The 18,374-nt window shown below is 43.3% G+C and overlaps 1 protein-coding gene across 3 annotated transcripts in view; it reads left to right on the top strand.

Annotated features, from left to right (window-relative positions):
• Window positions 1-18,374, top strand: part of LRRC7 (leucine rich repeat containing 7) — a 290,296-nt gene that overhangs the window by 10,515 nt on the left and 261,407 nt on the right. For all 3 annotated transcript variants that reach the window (XM_019528410.1, XM_019528409.1, XM_019528408.1), the window contains exon 2: window positions 11,971-12,088. In XM_019528410.1, the coding sequence (XP_019383955.1) occupies window positions 11,971-12,088 (118 nt within the window). The remainder of the gene's footprint in view (window positions 1-11,970; window positions 12,089-18,374) is intronic.

Here is an 18,374-nt window from a genome sequence, read left to right as displayed (position 1 = left end):
GTGGGGCAGCAGAATCTATGCGACAGCCACTGTGGCAGGCAGAACTGCAGTTACACTCATCATTGCAGCTGTGCTGTTGTTCTGCTGTGTTGAACAGCTGTCCTGCAGCAGTGGCTGTCAAAGACAGTCTGCCCCGTACCCTGCTGGGAGCAAGTGAAAGATGTCAAGCTCAGCCCTCAGCCACCAAAGGGGTGGTGGAGGAGCTTTGTCTTCCCTGTGGGCAGCCAGGGGCTCTCATGACAGATAGTGTGGTCCTCGTAGTTGACTGGGGGCTGTGCTCCTGGCTGGGGAGAGGACCACCACTGCACTTCTTCCAGGGCCCAGGAGAAGTTGAGTGGCAGCTGGTTCCTGCATCTTTCCCATACTGGGGTGATCCTACTCTGGGGGAGGAAGGGGAGCAGCTGTAGGCTGCAACACCGCTCCATAACCTAATTGTGGTTTCCAGTTTGTCTATTTTATACCATGCATCATGTGCCATGTCTCTGTCATGTCCTCGTTTATTAATCAGGTCCAAATAGTCAACCATCTGAGTCTTTTTTTTCATGTTCTCTAAGTCTTTCCAAGCTTAGAATCTACTTTTATTGCCCATTTCTGAATCTTTCTCATTTCTGCTACTTTTGTTATAAATGAGTACTGGACACAATATTCCATGTGACAGCTTATCCACCTTACTTTCCTGATCATCTAGTTGGAAATGCCAGTTTTTAAAAAGTATATTAAGAATTTCTTGTTATATATTTTTATGTTTTGAAATTAACTCTCAGTTTTCATCTTATTTTTTACCTGTCATAGTTTGTGCTCTTTTCTTTTGGCTTCATTAGGATTGAGTTTCTAGGTTCTGCTGGTTAATGGTTCAGCTTGAATGGCTCTTGGGACCTTGTTATTTGGGTATACTTTATTTTCTTGATTTTTCTGTCTTTCTAGAGGTATGCTTTCTTTCTGTGCTTCTATTATAGTGTTCTTAGGGTACTTTCTTGTTGAATCAAAAATGTTAATTTCTTCACCTTTGCCTTTAGCATCCTGGAATTATAGTATTATGGGAGACGATGGGTGCCTATACACATGCTCAGTGGCATTCTAATTAGAACAGGGAACAGACTCAGTTAATCCACTCTTTACTTAATTCTAATTAGGACGCTGCAGTGTCTCATGTATTATGTTCCTTTGTGTTTTAAAATGGCCACAAAGCATTTTAACTAAACCTCGTCAAATGAGGTTTAGATAACATGTCCTGCAGCCATTTTTAAATGCATGGGAGCTTAATACATATATATGACAGTGAGGTGTTTTAATTAGAGTGGCTGCCCAGGAACCACTTTAATTAAAATGCCAACCTCCACCTTCGAGCATATGCATAGGTGGCCTGTATTTCCATGAGCAAATGGGAAAGAGGGGTGCAACTTAGAAACAAAAAAGAAATCCCATACATTATATTGTTTCCTATTCTATTAAAACTATTTTGATGATTCCATAAATTCATGCATTAAACAGAAAACATCAGTTGTGATCTGAAGTTCATTTAGTTTTCCACTCAGTACTAGAGAGGAGCTGGCAAAGGCATGCTTTTTTTTCTGATAGTTTAGAGCAGTAGTGACCAAACATTTTTGCCCGGTAGGCCAGATTGATAGTGCCTGGCTTGTCTGCGAGCCAGATCCAGCTGGTGCTCCTAAGCTGGTGCCCAAGCAGGCATAGTGGGCACCTTCTGATTGTGTGGAGGGGGGGGTGGAACCTAGCTCCAATGCAGCCCCATGGGGGAAAGGAGCTTGACGCAGCCCTGTGGAGAGGGAAGGGGGCATGACCCAGCCCTGTGGGGGTTGGAAGGAAGGGGGGCATGGCCAAGCCCCAACCGGGCTCCACAGGGGGGAAGGGGGCATGGCCCAGACCCAACAGGAAGGAAGGTTTGGTGGCTGAACCCCAACCTGACCCCACAGACAAGAAGGGTGTGTAGCCTGGCCCTGGGGCAGAGGGGAGGGTATAGCCAGGCCCCAACTGGGCCTCCTGAGGGAAAGGGCATGGCCCAGTCCTAATCCAGAAGCAGGGGGGCATGGTTCAGCCCAGCCCTGACTAGCTGTGGGGGCTTGGAGTTTAGAAATCTGGCAGTAGGGAGAGTGGCTGTATTCATGGCCACTGCTTCTCAACTGCCAAATTTCCTGATCTTTGGGGAGCCCCAGAGTCCAGATGCGATGGTTCCTCAAGCTGCATTTGGCTTGCGGGCCACAGGTTGAGCACACCTGTTTTAGCTGTTGTGGCTGTGTTGATCCAGGAATTATGCAAGAGGCCAGGATTTTTGTGGGTGATTTCTTTTATTGGACCAGCTGCATAGTAGGGATGAAGTTAGATAAACTTTTAGATGCCATGAGTTCTTTAGCCCCGAGGAAGGAAACAAGCGCAGTGATTTTTAACGACAGTGGGTAGAGCCATGACGTTCAAAAGGGGAAAAAATTCCCAGGGATAGTAGACAAATAATTAGCAGAAGAAAAGGGGCTTGATTATTGGGAGATCAAGACTTGTCAAAATGAAAGAAGGCAATGTGTAGGAAGAAGTTCAGGAATCGGGTAGATTATATTATATCATAAAAGCAATATTGATATTCAGTCCTTGGTTCCTAGTGTCCGGCCAACTTATGAGTTTTGTTCTCAAATTTGCCTTTTAAAGCTGTTTGGTAAAGTCCCCTTGAGAAGGAGTTCAGAAAGGGAGTGCTTATTCTGTGAAAATAATGCTCCTACTGTTATATCTGTACTTTATAATTTTTTCTGAGAGAGAGAAATTTGGTGCATAGTTGCTGCTTAGTTTCACTCATTTTGTTACCATGAGTGCACTTGGTGCATTGGATCAGATGTATCACATTTTGGGAGAGGCAGGATCCATGGATTAAGATGGGTTCATTGTGGGCAGGTGTTGATTGCAGTGGCAGTGGAAATGCGTTGACAGGGTAAGCTTGTATTGTTAAGGCAAGGCTGTTTTAGCTGTCCTATTTGATGTCTGTTGAGCAGTGGGGAATTTGCTTCTTTTGGGCAAGTTTAGGGGGGTTGTTTGAAAGGCAGGAGTGGGGGGGCTGGGAATACTTCTCTTAAGGTCTGATCTTTGTCAGGTATAAGCTATAGTCGCTGTTTAATGATCCTTCTAATTGGTTCCTGTGTGGGATGTTTGCTGACCACCATGGGTGTACTGTTACAGGATGGTTTCTTTTTGTATCATAGCAAGTTACTGCAGGGTATTTGGGTAGCCCTTTCACAGATAAAGTCTGTTTCTCTACTGAAGTGTCCTTATTGTATAAAGGTGGATTTTAGGCCAGTCAGGTAGGCATTGCAAGTGTTCTCCTCAGAGCAGATGTGGTGATATCTGAGGGCCTGACTAGATTACAGCTCTTTCCGTGTACTTAGGATGGTTGCTGGTCTTGTGGACATATGTACAGTGATCTGTGAGTTTTTTGTATATGGTAATTTGTAGGGTACTGTACCCGCGTGGGTTCGAACATCCAGTCATGTGCTCTGTGCCCCCGGATGTTCAAAGTTGTCTGCTCGTCCGTCTGTGTGATCTCAGCGAGTTGATGTTGTCGACCTGAATCATCTCGCCTGTCACGACTTTGGTCTTAACACAGTGGTGGGGATTGACTATCGGTGCGCCTCGTATTGGGGACCACGAGACAACTTTCTTCTGCGAGGCTCCACCTCCCCTTTACCTTGCCTTACACCCCACCTTGATGGATCTCGATGGTCTTTGGCCACGTCCCTCTGATAGTTGGGGCTTGGTGCCCTCTCCTCAGTAGGTTATAGGAATCCGGTTAAATGCTCCCCCCTTCTGCCCTGCCCCTACGAGCTGCCTGTTCTGACACCGGCTACACCCTGTCTGTGCTGTATATCTCACATCCCCTCCAACAGTGGGTAACAAAAAGTAAAACACAAAGTATATCACTGGCAGAAAACACCAGTGACCAAGGGCTGCCCTTTGCCCCCTTATTTGCCTGCTCCTGCCACCTGCTCTATTACCACCGGTCGCCATCTCTAAGGCCCTTGACCCGCCTAGGCTTGGTCTGGGGTAAGCCTACTGTATTCTCGGGGGTTCCCCTCAGCGCATCTCCCCCTCAGCTCTTCTCTGGGGCAGTCCGTGCCCTCTATAATCCCACCTGGTCCGGTGATCTGGCTTCTGCCCCCTCTTCTTATCCTTTGTGGGCTCCTCCAGGTCTCAGTATTCTCCAGCCCTCCTCTGCCTCCGCACCTCGGCCCTGCTTCTTCGCCCCCTGCCTTGTTGCTGGTGGCGACCTCCTCCTGTGGGGTCTTGCTCTCTCCACCGGGGCTACAGGCATCAAGCCCCCACGCTCCTCTGCTCCGAAGGAACTCGGAGAGTGCTTCCCCCACCGGGGCTCCTGTTGATCTGTCCCCTCCTTCCCTGCTCTCAGCTGCTTTTAAGTCCCCCGACCGGCTCCTGCAGCTGTGGCCATCAGCTGGCCGCAACTTTATAAAAACGCGGCTAATGAGCTGCTCGGGTCCCGCCGCCACTTCTGGTTTCGTCACGGTGCTCTCTAAAGGTAAGAACCTTTCTATTCGCTTTTCTTTTCCTTCTCTTCTTTCTCCACCCCGTTCCTGCTCCCCGGGTTCCTCCCGAGCTCCCTGGGGTTTTCCCCTCGGCTGCTCCCCGGGACAGGTACCATTCTGGATGTGGATCATGGCATTTAGAAAGTTCATGTTAGTACAGGAATATTCCAGAGAAAGTTCAGTTGAGCTGTTTAAAAATGGTGGAAGTCAAAAAGTGAGTCCAAGTGTTCAGTACAGATGATGAAAAGATTATTGTGTAATGCAGGTGCAAGTTCGATGGTGAAGTTTTCTAGGAATTCTTCCTCTAGGTGGCTTATGAAGAGGTTGGTGTATTGAAGGGGCTATCTTTGTGCCCAAAGCTGTGCTTATGGTTTGGAAGAAGTGTCAATTGTTGAAAGTGAAATTGTGGGTAAAAACGAAGTAGATGAGTTTTACAAGATATTGTTGCGGATCTGAGTCTGCTCCATGTTCCTGTAGGTATTTCAGGCAGGCAGCTATGTCTTCATGGTGTTGGAAGTTAACGTACAGGCTGGTGATGTGATGTTCTGGATTCTGTTGAGGACGTCTGTTGCAACTTGCAGAAAAATTTCTCTTTGATTGTCAAGTGATTTCAGGATAATTTCTATGAAGCCTAATAGCTCTTCAGTGACCTATTGGGATATGATGTGGGTCTTCCTGGGTTACCTTGTTTATAAGTCTTTTTGAGCACATAGAAATTTCCTGGTGTTAAGTGGAAGTAGTTTTTCCTGGAGCTGGTGTTGGAAAGATTTGATGATATTTTCCCATTCCAGAGTGAATACTGGTGTGGGGTCCTCCCCAAGTTGTCTATAGTATTTAATGTCAAAGTTGTCCGTTGGCCTCATTGATTTAGTCTTGATGGTTGAGGATAACTATAGTTCCAACTTTGTCTGCTGGTTTAATTATATTTCATTGTTGGATCTTTGGGACTGTAAGGCTTTTTTCACTGGCAGAGAGGTTGTTCTGGTCCTGGCTTTTGTTAAGAATTTTGCTATTGACTTTCTTCCTGAAGCAGTTGATGAAGTAGCACAGTGTGTGGTTACATCCACTAGGAGTCCATTCTTTTATGATTGTCTTCTCAGTTGTAATGGGTGGGTTGTCAGAGGTGGTGTGTCCTGGCTGTGGAAGTATTCCTGCAGGGAAAATGTGGAGAAGACTTATTTTAATTCTCCACCTAGTAGTAAGTTGTCAGCTTTTCTTTCTAGGCAGAAGTTCAGGCCTTGAGTACAGATGTTTCAGAGTGGGATGGGGGTGTTGTGATAAGTTAATGTTTTTGGTGTTCCAGCTGCTGGTGGCTTGATTCCCATCTCCGTTGCTGTTGCATTGCCTGCGAAGTGTCTGCTGTTGTGAAAGCTTATTACACTTTTTCTTCTTATTTCAGATGTCTGTCATCAGGCATTTTGGTGGTGTGTTTGGGTCTGCTGAACAGTAGACTTTTCTGACTGTTTTTGGAGACTAGGGGGCTTGGTAGATTTTCTGAAATCAGCAGGAGCCATGAATTAGTTTTACAATAGAGAGTAAATCTGTGTGTTATGCAACTGTGCTGTAGATGAGAAACATCCTAAAATAGGGCAGCCAGTTATAACTGACCAGGTGATTCAGTGAATCATTTTTACAAAGTGCAGTTGAAGAGACTGACATCTACATTTAGAGCATAGTAATTGAAAGAGATGTAACGTTTTTTCTAAAATATACATGTATCTTAATCTTTATAATCTCAATAATCTTAAACTATTTTTTTACTGTCAGCATAATTTCTGCATTGTCTTTCATAGAAAGTTAAATAGATGCGAGTAAAATTTGCAATAGATGAACCAGCTTATCAGTTCCATTTTAACCTCCTAGAAATATGTAGAGTTGAAAAGTGCTTCATTTAATATTAATATATGAGGTAAAATCCATGTGATAAATAAGAGATGCATGCTATAAGATGATGCAACTTTTACATGATGTTTTTTATTTCAAAGACTATGGGCCAAACCAACCCTCATAATGAAACAATATGTACACATTATATCAGTGATTGCAAAGTAGACTTGATCATCCCACTGACAATTGCAATAAAGTCAATATACAATATGCAAGAAGAGGATGTCAATGGAGTATACTGTTCACTTATATAGATGTGTAGATTAAGTGTATCGGTCCCCTGATTCTTATTTGCTACATGAATTATAAATACTTTACTAGGAAGAGTTTGATAGCTTGTAAACCTGCCAACAAGGAGTTCTATTTACTCTTCTAGAAACATGAATGTGATAGTTTATCCATAGAGTTAAAACTATATTTCATTAACAAATCCATTTAATGTTTGTATATGTAAGAAGTTTTATATTTAATTTTAGCTGTACTGAGGGCTATCAAGATTTATTGTCATATAACCAAGAAGTTGAGAGGTAGAGAATAATAATCCATTGTGTGACCAAAATCACAGCACCGTTCATGCCACTTGGTTTCCTGCCTAAAAGGAATAAAAGTGGTATGAAGACATATTGCATGAAATTAACTCTGGACCCTAATGGCAGGGTCAGAAAGCTCTAAAAATGGAATCAGACTTCCTTTCAAAGTCCATTGGTAAAAAGAAAAAAGTCTCTTCAGGTAATTTTGTGCCTGTATTCCCACTCTTGTCTTATTGCTGTTATTAAATATAATTTCTTTCAGAGAGTGGTATGTCATATAGCTATTCCACAAGAGAATATTTTTTCCTAATGGAAATTAGTCTTTGCTACACATCTTTATTTACTAATCCAAATTCCTTATTCCTGTTTGGTCAAATTTTCCTACAGGTCAGACTTTACTAGTTTTTTTAAGTACGTAGTAAATCAGAAGATTTTTTTATAGATGAGTTTTTGTAGCTCTGCTGGGAAACCTTACACCAGGTATAACAATAATTTGTAAAACTTCACCAAAAAAAATCAGAAATGTTTAGATTATTATTACTGTAACCATTACCAAGATATTACCATAGCTTATTGTTATATTGAAGTAATGAAGACCTCTAGTGGCTAGAAATTTCAACTGTTCTCTACATAGCAGCCACATGCAACTCCCATTTACAAATATGACATTTCCTGGGGGAAAAAATGAAAGTCACTGAGATCAGATTATGAGATGCACTTCTGAAGTGATATATATTGTATGCAATGCTGCTGAGAAGTGCCTCATTCTCCTAAAAATCAGTCCCCTTTTCATTGTAGTACAGAGAGTTCAGAATTGTGTGAGCATGCTCAGAAGCAAAATAAATAATGACTAGCCTGTCCATGTCTGCAGCCCTTTTTAGAATGCCTACCAGCCTCAGCAGTAGCTTTCTTTAGCAGTATAAATTTTCTTAATTCTGCTTTGAAAATGTCCTTCTATATGGTGTGGAAGGAAGTGTTACTTACCGAAGGGGAACCCAAGAAGTAGGACCCCTAGTAGGACCCAAGAAGTAGGACTCCTCCCGGCACCTGGGTGAAGTGTGAAAGCCTGGTAAGGGCTGAAGGACTCTCATGTGCCTTCACAGGGATAGTGGCTGAGTGGCAGGGAAAGTGAAAGCCCTCCTTTGTGAGCTCCTGCTTGTTCCGAATTAGAGGATGCCCCAGAGTCAGCCGTATATCCCTCCTTGGGCTCATTGGGCTCCCTCAAGTGGGCTAAGTGATTTATTTAGTGGATGACTGATGAAGTTGATTTAATTGATTTATTTAACGAGTTGCCCTGGAATTAATTGGGCTCATTGATTTATTTAATGGACAGCTGATACAGGTGATCAGATTGAGTTATTTAATGAGCCACCCTGGGATTAATTGAGCTAATTGATTTGCTGAAGAACCGACAGACCCTTCTTCCAAGTTTGGAAGTTTGGCATATCTTTTTAAGCCACCACTGGAGTGAGAGACCAGGCCAATTGGATTTGGGTGCAAACTTATATCATTTGTCCTATCCTGGAACAATAGCATCCAGCATGCGAGTGCTGAGGTTACACTATTCTATGGGCAGGGATCTATACATCAGGAATATCTGGTTGGCACATGGAAGAGGTGTGAGGGGAGGTGCAATCCCATACATCAGACTTACATGAGGCCAACACGAATTGTAGTTGATGACCAGGAACCCTCCTATTATTAATCAAGATCAAGGTGTGGCAGGAGAAGAGAGGGTAAACTTTCATGAGTGAAGCACGGTGAAGACCAGACTGCCCAACCCAAAGGGTTGGCATTCTAGGGATTGGAGTGCATGGGTATTGCGACACAGGTTGTATTGCCAACACCACTCCCAATTGGCATCATATTTTTGTACTAAAAATAAAAATGATTCTTGGGATAATGACTGTTGTAAGGTAAAATGAAGGTAAGCACTTCAGTCAGTATGTATATAGAAAGCCAAGTGAGAGAGAGTCTTTCAATAAAAAAAATTACTCCATTATTATTTGATGCAGATTATGGTGGCTGTTGCCTTATGTTTTTCATTCTGCCCAGTTTCATGAGAATTCCCATGCCAGTTAAAGATGCTTGTGCCATTTCCAGTCGGGGAAAAATAGCCCGTCCTGAAAAGCAAAATTAAAGGTTGTTTTTCTTAAAATGGTGAACCAGCTAAAAAATGATGATGAAAAGTTGGAAATGAGTTACAGTTTGCTTCAAGTGACTTGTCTGATTCAGATTGACATTTTGAGTTATTGTGTATTAATTTCCTCCTACTGTGATGTCCTGCTTTCTATATTTTGTTCTTTCTCTTTCTTCTGTTTTGCATAATCACATCAAATCTACATTGTTAGCTAGGCTTCTGTATAAATATATACATTTCTTAGTTTAAAATTGTACAGGAAAGTGATGTGAAAGTTATTTGTACAAAACTTTAATTTCTGATAAAGATGCTTCCAAAGGAGAGTCAGCATTCATAGGCTTACATGTGCCTATGATCAGTACATTAGCATGAGCAGTAACAAGGAATATCAGTTGAAGAATATGCAGCAACGAGTAGGGAGTTGGAATTAAGTATCTATGCCCTGCAGCTATGTACAGTGATTGATGACTAGACAAGTTCATTTCCCAGAAAGCCAAAGTTTGGGGTGGTGCTCTTGGAGACATCGGTGATTGTAACAACAAAAGCAGGTGGCAAACCCTGAGCTATCCTGCCGACCTCACTCCCACTTTATTTTTAAAAGGGGAAACTAATCTATTGAACTGACCCACAAATTGGACTGGTTGAGCAATGGAGAATAAGCTGTGTACTCTCATGGGCAAGTGTGGAGCTGCTGTACCTCACAGTGCATTCATCTAAATGTAATATGCTAACCCTCAGATTTCCATCTTTCATGTTTTATGTTTTGAAGCTACTTTAGTTGCATAGCAACTGTAATTGTATGGTAGAAACCAAAGCTTTTAGATAGGTATTTTACATAAGATTTATTGACTGGAGCTGGTCAGAAACTGGATTTATTTCCTTGGGAAATCCTAACATTAAAATATGTTCAGAATTGTAACAAACAGGCAGAATTTCCTGAACAACAAAAAATCTGAGCAGTTTTATTTGAGAATAAAAATGCTTACTTTTGATTAAGCAAAAATAGTTTGGTTTCGAAAGATGAATGTTTTTCATTTCCATAAGGCCAAAAAAAATTATATGTTATATAAGAAGGCAAAGCAATAAAAACAAAATATTTAAGCATATTAATATTATTGTAGTAAAACAAGAAAGCTGAAACATGAGGCTTCTTGACTTTTACTTTGCCCACCAAATCTTCATCAGAATAGATAGGTGTTCTACAAAATGGGCACCTATACACATGCCTGATACCTGCTCCAATGTTTTCTACTTACAACTCACTGGAGCAGACTCAATCAGGTCTGCTAGAGTGTGCTAATTAGTATGATCCAGCAGCCTTGGTGTCACATGTATTCAATGTCCCCTTGCTTCAAAATGATGGCAGGTGAGCTTTAATTAAAGCACCTCCACTGCCATTTTGAAGTATGGGTCACTAAACTCATGAGAAGATACAGGCACTTTAATCAGAGCGGCTCCTGAGAGCTCTAGTGATTGTAAAAGATGCCCAATGATTGTAATCAAACTGTATTTTCTGATGGAAAAACTGTCTCATCAAAAATATTTTGACCTGCTCTGCTATTGATACTGTTGGCAAGTGTCTGCTGTGTTCACTATGTCCCCTCGGGATCTTTCCTGCCACGACTTTGAAAATGGGAAAAATGGTTAGATGTTGTCCCCTGAGGGGCACCAGGAGTTGGTTAACAAGGTGTGAAGTTTTATTGTGTTTGCCTACAGTTGCTAATCACTGCTCCTAATTGCCCAATTAACTAGGGAGTGGGGAAGACGCTGCTCTGCCCTGATCACCTTCTCTTCACCACTGTTTACCCACTGGGGTTACTTGGTTCTTGGGCTTCCCTGGGGGTGGTACACTGGCCCATGAGGGTCCAGCCGGTTCCCTGCCGTCTGCTCCCCATCGGGTAGGTATCCCCCAGCTCACCCCATCTCCTTGGATCTGGCACTCATTCACTGGGGTTTCCTCTTGCTGCGCCACCACTCCCCGTGGCTCCTTCCTCTCCTTTGGTGCCCTGAGGGCAGGGTTCTGGTCATCCTGCCCTGCCCTGCCTTTTGACCACGGTGGCATCCTAATTACCCTAATCTTTCCCTGGTATTTTAACCCTCCACTGCTGGGGTCTTGGTTCCTCCGGCTGTCTGGGGCTTCGGTCTACTTAGTAACAGGGCTTTGGCTTGAGCCCCTGTTACAGCTATATCACAGAGGTAGGCAACCCCTGGCACATGTCCCAGAGTGTGGCGCACACATACATTTTGCTTGGCACTCTAGCCCTCAGGCTGCATGGCGGGAGAGCCAGGAGGGGCATGATCCTTGTGGCAGCGCAGCCCCAGGTCTTCCCTGCTTTCTGCCTCAAGCCGCGTGTGCACGCACTGCTAGTAACAAGCCAGGTCAGGGCTTTGTCGGCCCTGGCTCAGCTCTTACAGACTCCCTGCCACTTGCTGTGAGCAGCCCGGGCTCTGTGGCAGGCACGTGTGCCTCAGGGCAGACGGTGGGGTAGGGTCCAGGGCTGCACTGCCATAACAAGAATTGGGCCCCTCGTGGCTCTCCCACCATCCACCCAGGCTTGCCAATACCTTAAAAGTTGAGGTTGCAGATGTTTTTGGCACTCTGTCCAAAAATGTTGCCAACCCCTGATATATCACAATAGGAATTATTTGTAACTGGTATGTTATCTATGAATAGTCTTTCTTGCTTAAAACATAATAAAATATTTTTAATTTATTCTCATACTTTTTCTAAAATAGATTTTTCTTAGAAATGTTAAGACTACTAATTTTGGGCCTTATATTATTTTTATGCCCCAGTTGTTCTGTGTGTGTAAATAACAATCCTAATTTAATTTGTTACTAGTGCATTTTAACCTAATTGTCCTTTTTTATATTGCAGCAATTGTTCAACTGTCAAGCTCTACGCAAATTGAGTATACCAGACAATGACCTTTCAAGCCTGCCAACCACTATTGCTAGTTTAGTAAATCTCAGAGAACTTGACATCAGTAAAAATGGTAAGAATATTTTTTTTTTAACATTTTATATTTAAAGCAATTAACTGCTGGTAACTTTTAATGTCTACTGAATAACAAAATTGCTCTCCAAGAAACTCAAAAAGAAACCGGCAGTTTTTACTCTGTTTACATCCATAGTTGCTCTATGTATATATATGTGTCTGTGTGCGTATATAGCGAGGAAGACGAGAATGTTTTCTACCAACACATTGAAGAAGAGATGGAGAGAACTCACAGAAATGAAACCATTATAATACTTGGTGACTTCAGTGCAAGAGTTAAATGTAGTTTTACGAATTGGCTTTGTATTCACTTAGTGAATATCAAAATCTGTGTGTTACCAACAATTACTTTGCTGGGAAAATTACAAGAAAGACATCATTTAAACATCCAAGATAAGGGCACTGGCACCAATTAGGTCTAGTACTGACCAGGCATGACCAGCTGAAAGAAATCCTGCACGCAAGGTCATATCACGATGCTGACTGTGACACTGACCATGCCTTAGTTTGCTGGAAAGTCAGAATCAGTGTCAAAAAGATCCACTGTAGCAAAACTACCAGTTGCCCTCAGGTAGACGTCAGCCAAACTAAAGGCACAGAAAAATGCAGACTATTCAATGAAGAAGTTCACTGAGGCTTGGGAAAGCTTAAAAACTAACAGGTACAGTGCTGCTAGCAGCATTTGGGGGAAAATGCAGCCTGTTTTGAAGAGCAGTCTGAAACCATTCTACCACTGGTTGGGAACAAAAGGACAGCGCTAATTAACTGTAAGAAATCACCCAATAAAAACAAAGGCGATAGAAGCAGTTATGACCACTAAAGAGGTATCTCCCTGTTGAAATCTTTGAAATATTGAATGTCGTCAGAAAAAATGTCACTCACATCATACTCCCTAGGCTTTGATCTCTAGGTCAGAGGTTCCCAACCACTGAGCTGCGGTCCAGTATCGGGTCATGAAGGGTTGGCTGCTGGGTCGTGACACAAGCGCCCCGCTCAGACCCCCGTCTGTCCACCTGGGCGAATGGCTTCCACTGCCATCAGTCATGTGCAGGGTTAAAGCTGGGTGGCAGAGCAGCCTCAGGAGGGAGGCAGTTGACTCCGTGCACCCCATCCCGCTCCCATGCCAGTCCACAGGTTGGGAACCCTGCTCTAGGTGAAAGAATCTATCTTAAAAGTTAATGTGGCTTTTGCTCAGGATACTCCAGCATAGATATAATATTTTCAGTCATGCAACTGCAAGAGAAGTGTAGAGAAAAAATGAATACCATTATACATAGCCTTCATCAATCTGATAAAGGCCTTCAATACAGTCAACAGAAAGGGCCTTTTTTACTATTCTGAAGAAGCTGGGCTGTTCCCCCCCAAACTGTTGAATATCATTTGTTCATTACATCATGAATCAAATGCCCTTGACTTCAACAGCAGGGTGAAATGGGTGTCTCTTAGTCCCCATGTTTTCTAACATCTACTTTTCGTTCCTGCTTCTCCATGCATTCAGGGGTGGCAAGGATGGCATTTATCTTTGAACCAGACTAGATGGAGGCTTATTTAACATTGCAAGGTTTAGAGTGAAAATCAAGGTGAAAGAACTGGTACTGAGAGACTTCCTATTTCCAGATAATGTGGTCTTGGTTGCCCACAATAAATCTTCTCTGAATAATCTCTTGGGCAGATTTTCTGAGTCGTGCAAGGGCTTCAGGATGGCAGGTGGTCTCAAGCAGACACAGTACGTACCGAGGGGTGGAAGAACCAATATGTGACACGACTCTGGAGGATAAATCTATTTGTGTCATTGACAGTTTTTGCTAGTTGCATTCTACAGTCAGCAGGAATCTTGACTTTCAGAATGAACTGACTAACAGAATCAGAAAAGCAGCTAACAATTTTAGCTTATTACAGAAATGTGCACAGCATAACAGCAGACTATCAGCTAAGGTGAAGGTGCAAATCTACAAGACTTCTGTGCTGTCACCCTGGTCAGACACATGGACTACCTATGCTAGGCACGTCAAGAGGCAGAGCAGCGTCCACATGGGATGTCTGTATAAGTTCCTGAAATCAAAGTGGGGGGACAGAATACCAAACAGAGGTATTGGAGCACCCAGGACTGACACACTTAGAAACCACTATCAAGAATTGGAGATTGTGATGGATCAGCCATGTCAGGAGAATGGGAGGAGACTGTACCTACAACAACGTCTTGTATAATGAGATTTGAGACAGCTCTTGAAAGGGGTTTGCCATCTGTGGTGGTACCATGATGTGTGCAAAAACGATATGCAGTCATTCAGCATCAACATAGAAACTTGGGAGGAGCATGCAGAATCCCATGTGGAGGGAACATCTGGCTCTGGGTACAGTTTAACATGAAGTGGCTTTGATCCATAGGATGGAAACAAAGTGAGAAAGAAGAAAGTAGTATGCTGGAAACTTGGACTCCAACTCAGGCAACATGTGGATCTGTGAAACTTGGAACAAGTTGTGTCACTCTCAAATTGGTCCCGTCAGCCACAAATGAATTAACTGGGCACCTGACTAGACCTCTTGTGTTTACACCATGATCCAGAAGATTGATGATTGCTTACGTATGTCTACCAAGGCCCAAAGGAGAGGCTGAATGTGAGACAAAAGTCCAAAATGAGAAACATGAAAATCTTAATCATGTAGTAAATAATCAATGGGATTCATTTAACTAATCCAAATAAATTCTAGCTACCTTGTTCTTGTGTTCTCAAAAATGAAAGTGAAGAGACAAAAATTATGAGTGAAATGTAAGGTATTTTGGTGACTAAAATGAAGATTAATTCTCAAAATTAGGTACAAAACAGAGTTATGTTAGGAAAGCAAGAGAGGAAAGCAGTAGAGTTCCTCCCACTTCTATTCATTCTTTTCATTAACTATACTTTTTACTGTATAGATTATTCTTCATGAAGCTCCATTTGTCAAAATATCCTTGTTATCTTTATTTTTTGTTCTTACGATAAAATTAAAATAAAGTGTGAACTGATGTGGAAAACAAAACAAAAATACTTGACCTTTTGGCTAACTTAACGGAACCAAACTATTTTTATGGTTCAGATAATAATATATCAAATGTTAAATGACTCTGTCCAGCTTCAGTACCCAGCTCCAATTATTCATCCAGGGCCTGAATTGACAAGGCGCCCATTTATGTGCATATCTGCAAGATTTCAAATAGTCTCACTGATATCAGTGTGAATATATATAATTGCACACATGCTTAAATATCTTTCTGAATCAAAGTCTCAAAAATAGTTTCTTCCAACCAATTTATCATCTTCTTCTCCTTACTATCTACATAGAGTATGGGACGAACTGAGGAATAATACTTTCTCACATGATCCTTGCCTCCAGCTGACTGTTTCCTTCCTATTCTTAGAACTTGCTGACCATTACAAAGCCAGCGGTCCTGCCACCTGCTTCTCTAATTTGTTACAAAGGGGTCTTGATCCTATTGCATGTTGCAATCATACATTCAATAGTTTTCTTACCTAAAATGCAAAATGCAATTTGATCATTACAATTGATATTATCATATTTGTTTGTGCCTAAAGCCTGTCTTATAGGAACAGGCAGAGTTGTATTTTGCCTAAGTTATCTACAGGTATATTTTGCATTTGAATGTGTCTGCTTCAAACTTTAAGGCAGTGGATCTTAGAATTTTGTGTGCTAGCACAAATTCCTCCCAAATTTGTCTTCCGTATACAGGCCCTTATAAATTATGACCAGGTCTACTTTCTCTTTCATAAGCTAAACATACTGAGTCAGTCACTCTAAGGTATGTTTTCCAGTCCTTTAATCATAATCCTGGCTCTTCTTTTATAGAAAAGAGATTGCTGATAGAGCTGTGCGAAACTTCAGCACCCATTTCATTTCAGAGGTGTTTTAGCCCTTTTTGGCACCTGAAATGCTGAATCCTAATCGAAATGGAAGGCTTCAAAAAATCTCCAAAACTAAACAAAACCATCCAAAATGTTTCTGAAAATTTTTGAGTTTCAGAGCCGGGTTTGCAGGAAAACAGAAACTAAGAAGAGGGAGGGGGAAAAGGGGTGGAAGGACTGCTCTGATATGGCCAGTAAGGCTGTGCGAAGCAGTACTCTTTCATTTTGACTTCCATTTCACCATTTTGAAGGGACAGTATTTCATTTTGCTGTGTCAAAGCACTGTTCCATTTCGTTTCGTCAAAGCTGTTTTGATGCATTTTAATGTTTCACAAAAATGCCTATAACATTGTCGTTTCTTGCTTGATGTGGATGAAAATTTCAGAGATGGTAGCCCCTTCTGAGGGCATGAAGCCTGCGAAGTTTCAAGGAAATAGATGCATGGATTTTTGTGAAACTGCACCTCAAACTGTTCAAAACAAAACTCATATCACTTGCCAGCAGCGGAAGCCTGCTATCATCCTGCATGCAGATCTGGGGGCCTGCTGCCCCCCGGAGGAGTCTGGCACAGCCCCACAGCCCTTCTAGGGGACACGAGCCTCTGGATCTGCATGCGGGATGACAGCAAGCTGCCGCTGCCTAAGGCCAGCGCCAGCACTGGGTTCTTCCTGGTGCTTGGTACGGGCTGTGCCAGGCAGATTTGGGTGCTGACGCTGGCCCCAGCCGGCACCAGCAGCCTGCTGTCATCCGCATGCTCTGCAGCTGGTGTGCAGAGCTTTGAAAAAAAGCAAAAAAAAAAAAAAGCCCCACACTCACTGGCTCTGCCAGCAGTGCTTGGAGCCTCTGAGGGCTCATGGCAGAGTCCCCCTGTGCTGTGCGGGGATCAACCCCCCTGCCCCCGCCTGACACCTGCGTGGCAGCTGCACCATGGCGTAGGTGCAGCATGTCTCGCCAGGGCACCTCACGCTGTCCCAGAGCTGGGGTGGCTCCAGCAGTCATCGGGAGCTCCTGGTTCGATTCCTCAGCTCTCTGATCATTCCCCCAACTCTTCCTGGGTCGTGCTGCCCCCAGATCTGCACATGGGGTTTTCAGCAGGTTGCTGCTGCCAGCTAGGGAAATAGCCCAGAGCCACTGCCATCCCCCAGCTGGCAGCGGCAGCCTGCTGCTATCCCACATCATCTGGGGGCCTGCGCCCCCTGGGAAGAACTGGGGGAAGCAGTCAGAGAGCTGGGGGAAAGATTAGGGAGCTGGGGAATTGAACCAGAAACTGGGGGAATGTTTAGGGACCTGAACATTTCCCCAGCTCCTGGATCAATTTCCCAGCCCCCAGTTTGATTCCCCAGCTCCAGGGTCAATTCCCCAAGCCCCTGGCTTGATTCTTGAGCTCTCTGATTGCGCCCCCCCAGGAAGAGTCCAGCATAGCCCCACAGCCCTTTTGGGGTGCGTGGGCCCCCAGATCTGCATGTGGGGCTGGGACAAGTGCCAGCACCCCAGTCTGCTTGACACACCCCTTGCCGAGCGCCAGGAAGACTGGTGCTGCCGCTGGCCCCAGCTGGCAGCATTTTGTCATCCTGCGTGTGCCCAGACTCTTCCTAGGGGGTGCAGGCCCCCAGATCTGCGTGCAGGATGACAGCATGCAGCCACTGCTGGCAAGTGATATGAGTGTTGCTTTGAAGAGTTTCACAAAAACTGCTGCACCTATCTCTTGGAAACTTGGCAGGCTTCATGCCCTCAGAAGGGGCTACCAGCTCTGCAATTTTCATCTGAATCAGGCAAGAAATAAAGTTATAGGCATTTTAGTGATTCCCCATTATATCCTACGGCCGAAACACCGAAACAGTGTCGAAACTCTGAAACAGATTCGGCAAAATCAAAATGGGACAGTGATCTGAAATACCAAAACAAATTACTGTCCCTCTGAAATGCCAATTCAGTCTCTGAAACAGAAACAAAACATAGCCATTTCACACAGACCTAATTGCTGAGCTGTAACTAAAAGTCAGAGGAGAACTCCATGGCCCAGAAATGACCTTTGTGTGCTTACTGGCAATGACCAGCAACGACCTTTCTGTGAATGCTACTCCTTCCCTTTGCACAAAAAATTAAGTTATGTTTATGCACAGTGGAGCTGTTCTCATACAAAAAAAAAATTGTGGAGTGTTTTTCTCTCTCAATCTGCAGATACATAAATGCATATTTAATCGTATTGGGAGTAGTTCCTGACATGCCTGGATTTAAGACATACATGAAATTAATTTTAGAAACCTAATTTTGCAGCATGTAAGTCTTTTTCTAGGAGAAATGAGAGATTACATTTGTTTTCTGGTACAAACCAGGATGTGCCCTTCAAGATCTAAAAAGGGAACATAAGGACCACATTTT

The sequence above is a fragment of the Gavialis gangeticus genome, unplaced genomic scaffold, assembly GCF_001723915.1.
Source record: "Gavialis gangeticus isolate Ggan-Ray unplaced genomic scaffold, GavGan_comp1, whole genome shotgun sequence".
NCBI classification, from domain to species: domain Eukaryota; kingdom Metazoa; phylum Chordata; order Crocodylia; family Gavialidae; genus Gavialis; species Gavialis gangeticus.
The sequence above is the reverse complement of the archived record's forward strand: the minus strand, read 5'-3'. Positions and strand labels throughout refer to the sequence as shown.